Raw genomic sequence first — 12,087 nt, forward strand, 5'->3', positions numbered from 1 at the left:
TCTACATTTATCTTAATATTTATCTATTAATATCTCTGTTTCTACACTCATATATTGATGTTTGTATATTTGCTGCTATCACAACACAGTGTCCCCCTTAATTAAGCCTCTGATTCTGATTCAGCTTCTTGTGTGTAGAGGATAAGCGAGAAACGAACGGGACTCTCTCTTTTGCCTTTTGGCATTTTTATTTGAACATAAAGAATATAGTTCATCTGCATTTACATACAACGTACTTCCATCTTTCTGGCCCCATAGGAACACAACGTGATGACGTCACATCTGTACGTACCGTAAAGTCTCACCCAAAGTTCTCCTGCTACCATAACACCTGAGTACGGTCACCATTGCATAGAATAGTTACACTTAACAAGCAGATTGACTAAAATAATTCCAATAATTTATTTGTTGAACACTCAGGTTCCAGAAAAGTCCTCCAGCAGCAGCTCAGGAGAACCTGCAGACAGAGAACCTCTGACTGCGGGGGAACCACACTGCCCACGGTTTTCTTGTACTGGTGTGTTATGTGTTCATCACCGTGTGGTGTTTCATATGCAGCTGGTTTTTGTTGTTTTTGCCCGGCAGATATTTCCACACGTCCATTCCGATGTACTATTTCTAGTTTAATGTCGAAATTTCAACTTTAATCTCAAAATTGACACTATTTTTTTCCTTAATCTGGCCCTAAGTGACGTTTGTTATTCTGTCACTGATACATTAAAAAAATGCACAGGAGGCCTCTGTGGTGCTGAACCGACCAATCACTACAGGCCGGCGGATCGATCTAAATATCGACAATATTGATACCGATAATATTGGAATCGATACTTTGTTTCTGTCCTTTAAGTTGTGCCCACTGAACTGTGTTAGTTGTTCTTTAATCGAAAAAACCTACCTGAAACATGCAGCATGAAAAATGTCTGAGTCGTTCTGCACTGACTGTCACGTCTGTTGTGTTTGTAGCATGTAGCATATTTAAACAACAGAAGCTGAACCAAAGACGGCACATTTACATTCCGGCTCTCCCAAAAGGCCACCAGTTTTGGGGAAAAGCTGAAACGTGTGGAAAGTAAACAATCAGAGTGATTTAGTGGTCATGAAAATGTTCAGAATTTGCAAACTGATGTCGATTCATCACATAAATTATGACATACTGCCTTTATAGGTGAAATGAATGTGTTTTGGCATCAGCAAACCAGTGTTGCCTTGTTTAACAGAAACAACCCATCTCTGAAATCTTTGCTTCAGCTCACATGTACAGAACTCTCCGTGTCTTCTACTGTGAGTTGGCCTGTTTAAAGGTCCCAAGTTCAGCTTTTGCTCATTCTTATATCACCTTCAGGCTTTTTTGTAACAATGGTGCTTCGACTGCAACCCTTCCCACAAGCTGTTTAATTTAAAACCCTCCGTGGTGATATACAGAAGAGAAATTACAAAAATGTGCAATGATCCAAAAATCTATGGTCCTGATGATGACATTAAAAGAAAAAGTGACCGACTTCATTCCTAAAATTGACACTTTATATCCAAATGGCACCTTTGAGGTTTTTATTTACAGTGGTGTGAAAACGTGTTTGCTCTCTTCCTGATTTCCTATTTTTTGTATGTTTGTCACACGTGTCCCAGTTTTGCTTAGACCAGTTTGCAGTCAGTCATGACCTCCATGATGTCACAGAGAAGCAGAAGCAAGTTCACACAGCAGGGTCCTGTCAGACTAAACTGGCCTGAAAAAGAAACGTGACAACACTGTAGGTCAGAATGGGGTCGGCCACCGTGTGTCTGTAAGCTCCCAACGTGGCGCGTGGGACAGAAGTCGATGCTCGTACATGTCAAAGTATAAAAATGTTTGAAACTTTTCCAAGAGGAAGCCTTTGCTGTGTACCAATACGTCCACTGAAGAGGATAAAACCATAATCAGGCTGACAGGCTGAACTGCTACAGCTGTTTGATGTGAGGCAGCAGATGTGAAAGAGCAATGTCTGACCACGAAGAAAAAAAAAATCTTTATTTTTTTCTTATCAAGATACATTAAAGGATACAGAGACATTGGAATAAAAAACACTTGAGAAAAAGTTTCACTTGTGGCATGTTTGTCTCTCCATCATTTAAAAAAAAAAAAATCCACACCCTGTCCCTTTTGAAGGTCAGCCCTGGTTAAAATAAGCAGTCCACCCACCCGATGAAGGAGAGATGCTTCACACGTACAGTAGCCTGTTAGAGCAGTCTCCTCATTAACAGAGTTACACACCTCAGATGTACAAAATTAAAAACAAACAAACCAAAACTAAAAGTTTTCAATATTCCACTTCTGCAGTTTTCTTTACACACATTAGCATTTGCTACAAACTTGACAATTCAATTTCTTTTTTGAGAGGAAATATTACAAAGCTCACATTGGGACCAAATCTGCTTAAAAAAGTCATCACTGCCGAGGACTCAAAGGAATCGTGAGGATCCAACAGCTCGGTTTCAGCACCCTCCCTCCGATAAAGGTACAAATAAAGGAAAAAGAAAAACCACAAACAGCAGACGAGTCCTCCGCACAGTCCTCACATCCAGTCAGAACCAAAACATCGGCACATGTACAGAACAGGATTAAGGCTGCATGAAGACAAAAGGGTCAAAGACGGTTTTCCCATTTGACTCCAATCCTAGAGCCCCAGTTTTTTGCATACATTTATTTATGAACTGACCACTAACATCAGGAACACTGTTCTGTTCCTTCAGACTGTCTCGCTGCCTGTTCTCCTGAACATTATGGCTTCATTTTGGACTTCTGCAGAAATCCCACACATGATCTCAAAGCCAAATTCATGATAACTCAGTTGTGAGTAAACGGCCTCTGTTGTCGGCTGTCAGCACACACGTTTCATGCACCTCTCCTACTGTATGTACTAACAATTTACAGTAAGCAAAGCACAGAGTGGCTGTTGGAATAAAACCTTATTTCAAAGAAACCTGATTGGCTGCTGCCCAGAGTAGTGATATACCATTTCCTCTGTGCAGAGACGGACTGAGTGAGGGGAACAAACTAAACCAAAAACAACTGAAGACAAAGTCTTCAGTGCTTTCAGTTAGTACTTTCACACAGCTCAAACTCTTAATTTGATACCGAGGGTTCAATACACGGGTGGAGCTCCAGAAGAATAAAACAGGTTTGTATGAGGCTCCTGATTCTGCTTCTTTGTAAAGTCTAGGTCAGACCCCGTGACATTTACACAGTGGGTGGATACGTGTGCACACCTGTGTCTCTGAGGCAGACTAACACCACATTTCCCTCCATCACCACAGCCCACCTGCTGATTCTGCTCTGCTAGGATGGAGGAAAGGAGGCTCGAGAGGAATCCTGAAACCGAAGCAAACCCTGGGCCTGCTCAAGCTGTCCTACAGTCCTGTAAGGGTGTCGCCCCTTCAGTGATGGATATATTTACACAAAGATAAGAGACGGGAAAGTCAAACAATGTCTGCTTTATCACCATTGCTTCAGGAAGAAAAATATATGAATTTCAATGACACATTTAAAAGCAGGGCAAGTGTGAGTGTGAGGGCTCCATCACGCTCACTGCTGCTCTACAACAAACTGATGTGACATCTGCTGGTACGAGATGCTGCTCTGCTGTCACATCAGCCAGTTGTGCCTCTCAGCATTTGGGCCATTGCTGCTGTGTGTTGGATTTTACACTATTTTAATGACCAGAGCAGCTCAGACACTCTGAGTGCACAGAAGAGACTGGAAACACTTTAAAAAAGTGATCTGCTTCTGGTTTTGAGTTCTTCTCCTCCAATAGTGGCGACACCTACCACTCAGGAGAATACTGCACTCTAAGTTCTGGTATAAATGGTACAGAGCCGAGGCAGGGTAACCGTTGGCGACCAATTCAGCGTGTATACTGGAGCCCTGAGGGTTTAATGTGTGCTTACTGAATAGGTGTGTGTGTGTGTGTGTGTGAGACAGAGAGAGAGAGAAACACATTAACTTATGGGAAGTAAAAGAGGACTAAAGGAACATGACACTGAAAATGGGGGAGGAAAAAAAAAAAAGACTACTGTATGCTGTACTGTGCTGCCTATAAGTGATGGCTTAAACACAGCCCCTCCCACTGCCCACCCCACCCCCATGTCCTGTTAAAAGACCACCCTCAGCCCTCATTTTCAGTCCTCCAGGACGATGGGCTCGCTGGTGTTGGAGGGGAGGAGGGGCATTGGTAGGGAGCGTGGCGGCGGTGGCAGTTTGATCCGGACCAGGAGGTGAGGTTTCCTTGCTGCCCGGCGCATCTCAGACTGGGTGAGATGTTTCCTCAGAGCCCTGGTTCACAGAGACCAGTGATAAGAACACACACCGATCCCACAGCTGTTCATCATCCACTCTGACACAATAACAATTCAATTAGCAAAAAGGTTGCTAACTCAGGAGTGCTGTGGTGCCATATACCTGGTGTCCTTTGTGGCAACAAACACCACAGGGTTGGGAGCTTCTCCCTGGCTCACTTTCTGCCGCTTGATGACAGACTGAGAGGTGGTTCTCATACCTGAAGTATATGGCCTCCCATTGGCTGGGTATGGCACTCCTGCAGCCTGTCAACCAATAAAGAAAACAACAATTAATCGGACTGTGGTGCAAACAGGAAACACGTGAGTAAAGCGTGCTGGCTTTCCCTCACTTTTTTCATGATGCACTAGTATACTACAAAGCTGCCCAGCAGGCCCCAACATAAAATATAAGAAATTTGCAGTCTGGGAGGAGTGAAATTACATGCACTACTCTGAGGAAAGGAATGAAAACAGGCAGCAGCAGAGGAGTGTGTGTTGTAGCAGTTACAAAGTGAGCATATTTTCTTAAATAATAAGTGTGGCTGGGTGTGAGAAGAACACTGACGCTTTCAAAGCTTCTCTTGCCCAGCAGGCTCTGGCCCACTCGAGGCTGGTTGGCCTGGTTCCTGTTGATGGGTGTCGGGGGTCCTCTGGTTGCCTTCAGTTTCAGAGGAGCAGAGATGGCTGCGAAGACAATTCAGAGAAGACAAAAGCAGCAGGGCAAGTTTATCTGTATAGCATCTTTCAAAAACAAGGCCAACAAACAGTGTTTCTAAGACACAAAAGGCTTGACGAGAGGAAAAAAAGGGGGACTGATAAGGTTTAGTGATTTACTCTGTAAATAAATATCCTGAAACACATCGTCTCATAATTACCATTTAGCCTGATTTTTATATTGTTAGAGTCCCACACAGTAACAAAAATCCTTATCCTTATGAAGACACACACGTGATCCTTGTCTTAGTATTTAGGTAAGGACACAACGCTGACAACATGAAGCAAAAGTTAAAACCAGCACAAAGACACTTTAAAACTATCGTCATGGTGATTCTACTACTGCAGCCTGGCTGCTCATCAGTTTGGGACCTACTGAAGTTCAGGGTCTGACTGCTGATCTGGGGTCTGCGTTCACTCAACTTTAGCATTACTCTGGGTTGTTGGCTAGCCTAGTTTTAGCATGGTGTCGGTGCAGATGCTTGCAAAGAGCTGAAGGTGTTAGCAGCATAATGGAGCCGTTTGTATTTTACTACTGTGCTCTCGTCCTTTTGTGCTATAAAAATAAAAGTAGTCCAAATCCACGCTGTAGCCACTATCACACAAACTGAACTCAGCTGATTGGCTGAAGGCACACTAACCCACTCAGTGAACATGTGGCATCACAGGAAATAGAGGACTTTAATAAATACATGTGGTATAATCTAAAGGAAGCATTAATTTGGAGCAGCTTCATATTCAGTGTGCTGGTCACATTCTGAGTTCTTACCCAAATCCTTCACTATGGTGGCCAGTGACTGTCGAGGCACCAGCTTGCTCTTCAGAGGAGTTTTTGTGGCTTTGGGCAGCCTGATCATACCTGAGGAAATAAAAAGGCAAACTGTGTTGAACTCATTTAAAGATGTTTGAAAACATCACTAAATGACAAAGCTGTCAAACTTGCTGCTTGTTAGTGGGTTCAAAGAGCTTAGAAGAAAGAGGGGGCGAGTGTGTACTTACACTCAGCCTTGACAGCGTTGGCGTTGATGGAGGCGTAGGGGCGTCGAGCAGCACGTCGAGGCTGCAAAATGTCTTCACACACCCGCCGAGCAATGCGGGTTAGCTTGGTGGTCTGCAGGATGAATGTCTGGCGGTTCTTGGCCAGCAGTTTGGCTCGCCCCTCGTTGCGGGTGAACGGTGACATTCCCTGTACCTCCTGGCGTGTCATGTGACCACGAGGGCCTGACTCCTGGACAGACAGGAAGAACAGATTTAATCTTAAGGAGATGCAAGACAACTTGAAAGATTTCAAGTCTATGCTGATCAGCTGCTGTTGATTTCTTTACTGCTTTTCATTCAAACACATTTCTAAAGAAAGAGCCGGCTGGGAGAGACTTACAGAGCCAGCTCTAGCAGCACCCTCAAGCTGTGTGGGAGTCTTCAGGCCTCCGTACTTCTTCCAGTAAATCCAACAGGAGGCGCACAGTCTGCACTGCATGTTTGGGGGACCCCAGGCGTACCACTGAGGAGACTGAGCCGCTGGGTTGGAGACAAACGAGTTAGTGAGTTAGCACCTGTATCTGTCAGGTCCAGGTGCCTCAATGAACACCTGCCTGTAATACATGGCTCTTCTGTGATCGCTGGTAATCAGAACATACAGGAAGTTGGTGGCATAAGAAAGAAAGAAATGAATTTACATCTATTTTAATGTGTCCATGTGGACAGTGAACACTCCCACTGCAAGAGTCTGGTTCAGTCTTTATTTAAACCCAGCCTGTGTGCAGACTTACTGTGGCAGCTCTCACAGCTGAGTCCTTTCTGAAAGCCTGCTGCTCCGTTCATCCCAGGCTTGCTGCTGGGCACCATGATCTGGTTGGGGTTGGGTTTGGTACTGGTGAAGGAGGACAAAGTTATTCAACAGTTAGTGAAACATGTTCTCCATCATGTGGTTCAGTTCTCCTACCACACAGAAAGGTGCTGGAAATGTTTACTGCCTCACATCATAATACCTCATGGCTTTATTTGTTAGAATGCTTCTGTGTTAAATACGCAGTTTTTAGTTATTTGGCTTTTTCCATTTATTATAACTGTTTTGTTACATTTGTTACTTGTATTTATTTTAAGCTATGCTGCTATAATATCTTTATTCATTAATCAAAAAGTGACATTTTGATCAAATTAAATCTATGGTAAGCTTTTAATGACTGTAGCTTATATAACTAATGATAATCACAAATCCAGCAAATTATTAGAATATTTCCCAACATCTACCAGAAAGAACAATATGAAAGTCTTTACTGTTTGAACGTAATTTTCATTCATTTATTCAATCAACACTTTGCTGGGACTCTTTAAACATCTGTCCAACTGATTGTAGCACAAGTGGAACTGATTAGCGGGATCCATGGCGAGCAGACTAACGAACCACTGTTCTCTGCATGACCGAGTTCTCTATTCCCACGCCTAGCTGTAGCCGCTTTGCTGAGCATGTCTGTCTGTGGTAGCTCTTGATACTCCCAGTCCTCCCTCTGTGAAGCTTACAGACTCAGCCGGGGTTCAAAGCGATACAAGGCGGTCTGAAAGTGTAACGCCAACAGACTGCGTGCCATTGGCTGCTGAGTGGCATCAATGAGTCCTGAGAGCATCTTTTTCACAAAAATAAAACAACGCCATGTTTAAAACCTGGCAACACAAAAACAGAACACTGCGGTCGCAGAGTCTGACAAGAATCACCTCGACGTCCTCTTTGTGGAGTCATGTGACCCAACGCACATCAGGTGGTACCCAAGAGTAATGGTAAACTTGTAAGCCAAACTAGTAAACTTGATAGGTGTCATCAGTACTCACTAGGTAGGGATGTACACCTGCTTCAGCTTGCTGTCAGCTTCTGCTGCTTTTAGTCGTTTCTGAGAGAAAATGTGGAGAGAGCGGGAGATTGTTGTTGAAAACAAAACATCTAAAAGTGCTTTTTGTTGCCGTTAAACACAACATGCTGTCGACAAACCTGCTGGATGTAACGGTCAGTAGTCTTCCACATGTAGTAGAACTGGACCACACTAGCTAGGGATTTCCAGGGCAGCTGAGGGAGAGAAGGGAAACATCTGCTGATCCCAGGACTCAGAGTTCAGCACTGAATATCTGTATTACTACTGTTCAAATGTTCATGTGAATACTGTGAGAGAAAAAACAGTGAGGAGAGCTTACAAAGTCCTGGCGGATGTCATTGAAGTCTTTGCCGTATTTCTCCAGCGCCTCCTCAAACAGCATGGCCTCAGAGGCGCTCCACTCCTCCATCTCATCACGGCAGAGCACCGGACCTCCCTGAGGAACCAAGGTGGACATGGCTTTGGCCAGGTCATAGTTGTTCTTCTGCAGTGTGTCCATAGCATGGAACTAAAAGCAGAGACAGGGAGTAAGACAACTGATCAAGTTTTCCATCATACACAAGAAATATTGACCCCTACATGTCAGTAGGGCTGGACGTCATAAAACCATTATCACCCAAAGTATTACCCAGTACAGACTAAAAAGCTTGTTACACGAGTCTCAACAGATAATCGTGGAAACAACACAAACAGAGTGTCATATTTAAACGTCTCAAATCAAGAAACTGGATTTTTAAAAGTGATATTCTTAGAAAATCCAACTCCGTTAGTGACTTTAAATTTGAAGTACTACTTACAAAGAGGGGGAATTTCAGTAGTATGTAGAAAATAAGTAACCAATATGTGTTGAACTAAAAATTCACACATAGCACCGCGCCGTCATTGCTCATTATTTCCTGTGTTAGTACAGGTGGAGTATGATAGCAAGCTGCTAACACAGATCCTTTTATTTTCTGCATACGAACACAAAACCGTCCCAGAAAGACGTTAAAGTGTTCGTCACAGTGATTCGAATGTAGAAACGTGAACCGGTAGAAACGACGGCTACAACGGTGCAGGCCTGACTGCTCATCACTGTCTTTGTTACCTGTGCAGGTTCAGCTCTGACTGCTGGGCTGAGGTCAGTATGCACCACGCTTTAACATCACTCTGCAGTCTTGGCTAACTGTGTGTCTGTGCAGATGCTTCTGTGCCATAGAAATAAAAGGAAGCTCATGTCTCCACTCCTCAGTAGCTGTACAGCACAAACTGAAACCAGCTGATTGTAGCACAAGTGTGCAGGAAGAAACTAAAAGCTTGTTTGTTTGACTCCCCTGATGAAGTTCCCTCAGAACAGCTGTTATTGTTCTGTGCAGAAAAACATAAACTGTGGGAATTTTAGCACTGTTGCCTCACAACAAGAAGGGCCTGAGTTCAATTCCACTATAAGGCCATCTTTCTGTGTGGAGTTTGCATGTTCTCCCCATGTTGGTGCGTGGGTTGTCTCTGGCTTCCTCCCACAGTCCAAAGACATGCAGTTAGTGGGGTTAGGTTAATTGGTGGAGTGTGAGTGCTAATGGTTGTCTGTCTCTGTGTGTTAGCCCTGCGACAGACTGGCGACCTGTCCTGGGTGTACCCTGCCTCTTGCCCTATGACAGCTGGGATAGGCTCCCATGATCCTGAAAAAGGATAATGGATGGATGGAATTTATAAACCCCAGACAAGTAATGAGTGTGTATTGTTCAAGTTGCTTTATATGCCTCAGAACAGCTAAACTCAGCTGGTTTTTACTCACACAAATCTCTTATCATGTACATATTTCTCTGGTCTGGTTGTCAGACAACAGAATGGCTCTCAAATTTGGAGAAAACAGTGAGTCGGGTTAACTGCAGGGAATACTGCACACTGAAGCCATGTAACAAAGCTGCTGAAATACAGATTTTGTAACAGTGACTGTTTGACAAAATCCACTCTCACATGTTGAAAACTGTACAGAGAATTGAGCTATATCTTAAAGCAAAGCACGATGGGTCATACAGCATGTTACAACAACAATGTGTCTCATTCAGGAACGTGCAGCGTGCTGTCCAACCCCACTGGCTGCATGTCTGTCACCAATTTGATTTAAAGCTACGGACAATGATGGTTAGAAACAGATCTCCCAGCAGGTGTGTAAAAAGTGCTTAAACTTGAAATGCACATTGTGGAGACACGTGAGGTTAATAAATATATCTTACAGCATGGGACCTTTAAAGGCTTTGGTTAGTGTTCACGTCTCACCAGTGTGATGTCTCTGGATGCTGCAGCTGCACTCATGTGGAGGCTGGGCTGGCGGATGGAGCTGCTGCAGTCCAGGGCCCGAGCAAATGTACCCACAGCCCTGAAACAAACAAACCACTGACTGCTCAGTCCTGAGTAAAAACCAGGAAACATTCACAGTGTTAATGTGTGCGAACATTTCAATAACCATTTGAGGCCCTGTGTGACCTGACCGGTAGCTTCAGTTAGATTTGCCTTTAAAGGCAGCTTTACATACTCCACTGTAGCATGACACTATGTACCATGACAACACGCATCATATTTACACTGTTTGATAAAAACTAATGTGACGTTAAAGTGGGCATGAAGGCTAATTTACAGCACTGAGCCATGCTCTTAAGAAATCTGACATAGACGTAACATTGTCTGCATAGCTGGATTTAAGAAATCAGTGCTTGAAGTTTAAGTTTTTAGAACATGTTTACAGTGTGACATCACCAGGTTGGTTATTTGTTGCTCACAGACTTAGATTAGATTATGTTAGCTAACTAATAACAGAACCACTAACTCAGTAGAATGTAAGGAAACATAACTGTGTTTCTTACCCAAACACAATTGGATCGCACCGCTCGGTAAATCCAGCCACACGAGCAAAAATCAGCAAAGAATCACACAGACAGTGAAAGTGGACAGTATATCCTCTGTTTCTAACATAAAACTCACTGTTACATCCAGCGACAGCACAAACATGAAGTCCCCTCGTTTCCCCCTGAGTTTGGCGGTTGGTTCTGTTACTAGCTAGCCAATATAAACTAATGTCTGCTAATGAGGTCTAATAATAATGTAAGTCTATTGACCACAACCAGGCAACCAAACTGATGATGTCACGCTCTGTACTGACACAAGATGGCGCTAAACATGATCTAAAAACTGGTGAATTTAGAAGTTGCCATGGAAACAAGCTCTAGCAATGACATGTAGTCGGGTAACAGATGGCAGGCGAGCGTTACCTCGCTACCACCAGGAACTGGTCGATCTGAGGATCTTTGAGCTGGTTGTTGGGATCCCACACCTTGGTCTCCAGCTTCTCTTGGACCCGGGTGTCTGATTCACCTGAGACGGGAACAAATGGGTTGAACTACTAACACACCAACACCTCCTCAAAATAAATAACATCCACTTTATGTATGAAAACAACTTGAATACACTTGCTGCTCACCCTCAGCTAGCTTATCAGGTATCTCTGCCTGGTATTTGGAGCCCACCCGAATCTCGCCTTGATCTGCTAGCAGGGTCTTCTGGACGGGGTCGAATACGAGTGAGTAGAAGAAACAGTCCTGGACAGAACAGAGCAAAGGTTAGAGCCACTTCACAGAGCCGCTCTTTTTGGAATATGAAATATCTAAGTGAACAATCAGGTATCAAAGTAATGTGATAATGACAAATAAACAGATGGCATGTTTACCTCTTTCTCCAGGTACCCGGCTAAGACATCTGTTTCGTTGAGAAGGGTCACGTTACATTTTCCCCTGAGGAGAGGAGCAGAGAGCATGTCAAAGACAAAAGTGTGAAAAATCCATCTTCTCAGTAAGTTAAAAAAAAAAGAAAAGGGAAAATCTGGTTTGATGACATCACTGCCACATTCAGTCCCCAAAAAAGGGGATTTAAAAAAAACAACAACAAACAAACCCGTAGTGTCAAGCCTTTTTTTTGTGGTCATTATGATTTGCGCATCTCATAATCAAAAACTTTCTTGCTCATAATTTATTTATTTTTTGCTGCTAGAAATCAAGTCATTTTTGACTTATGCAACATATGAATAACACGGATCCATGCATCGCCTGTCTGGATCAAGGTTTCAGGGCAGAAGTCTAAGCAGAGACACAGAGGTGTTCCCAAACCAGCCAAGAGATGTGATCTTGGTGTCCTGGGCCCACTCCAGGGCCTCCTCTCGGTAGCA

The 12,087-nt window shown here is 43.6% G+C and overlaps 1 protein-coding gene across 1 annotated transcript in view; it reads right to left on the reverse strand.

The window, feature by feature from the left end:
- Positions 1-1,978: 1,978 nt before the first annotated feature.
- Positions 1,979-12,087, reverse strand: part of mta2 (metastasis associated 1 family, member 2) — a 35,508-nt gene continuing 25,399 nt past the window's right edge. The window contains exons 5-18 of the mRNA XM_005463399.4: positions 11,593-11,656; positions 11,347-11,464; positions 11,138-11,240; positions 10,149-10,248; positions 8,209-8,397; positions 8,009-8,083; positions 7,852-7,910; positions 6,795-6,895; positions 6,404-6,543; positions 6,025-6,253; positions 5,795-5,884; positions 4,877-4,995; positions 4,433-4,575; positions 1,979-4,306 (exon numbers count right to left, since the gene is read on the reverse strand). Coding sequence (XP_005463456.1) covers positions 4,153-4,306; positions 4,433-4,575; positions 4,877-4,995; positions 5,795-5,884; positions 6,025-6,253; positions 6,404-6,543; positions 6,795-6,895; positions 7,852-7,910; positions 8,009-8,083; positions 8,209-8,397; positions 10,149-10,248; positions 11,138-11,240; positions 11,347-11,464; positions 11,593-11,656 — 1,684 coding nt within the window. The 3' untranslated portion in view covers positions 1,979-4,152. The remainder of the gene's footprint in view (positions 4,307-4,432; positions 4,576-4,876; positions 4,996-5,794; positions 5,885-6,024; positions 6,254-6,403; positions 6,544-6,794; positions 6,896-7,851; positions 7,911-8,008; positions 8,084-8,208; positions 8,398-10,148; positions 10,249-11,137; positions 11,241-11,346; positions 11,465-11,592; positions 11,657-12,087) is intronic.

This window comes from Oreochromis niloticus, linkage group LG3, assembly GCF_001858045.2.
Source record: "Oreochromis niloticus isolate F11D_XX linkage group LG3, O_niloticus_UMD_NMBU, whole genome shotgun sequence".
Taxonomy (NCBI): domain Eukaryota; kingdom Metazoa; phylum Chordata; class Actinopteri; order Cichliformes; family Cichlidae; genus Oreochromis; species Oreochromis niloticus.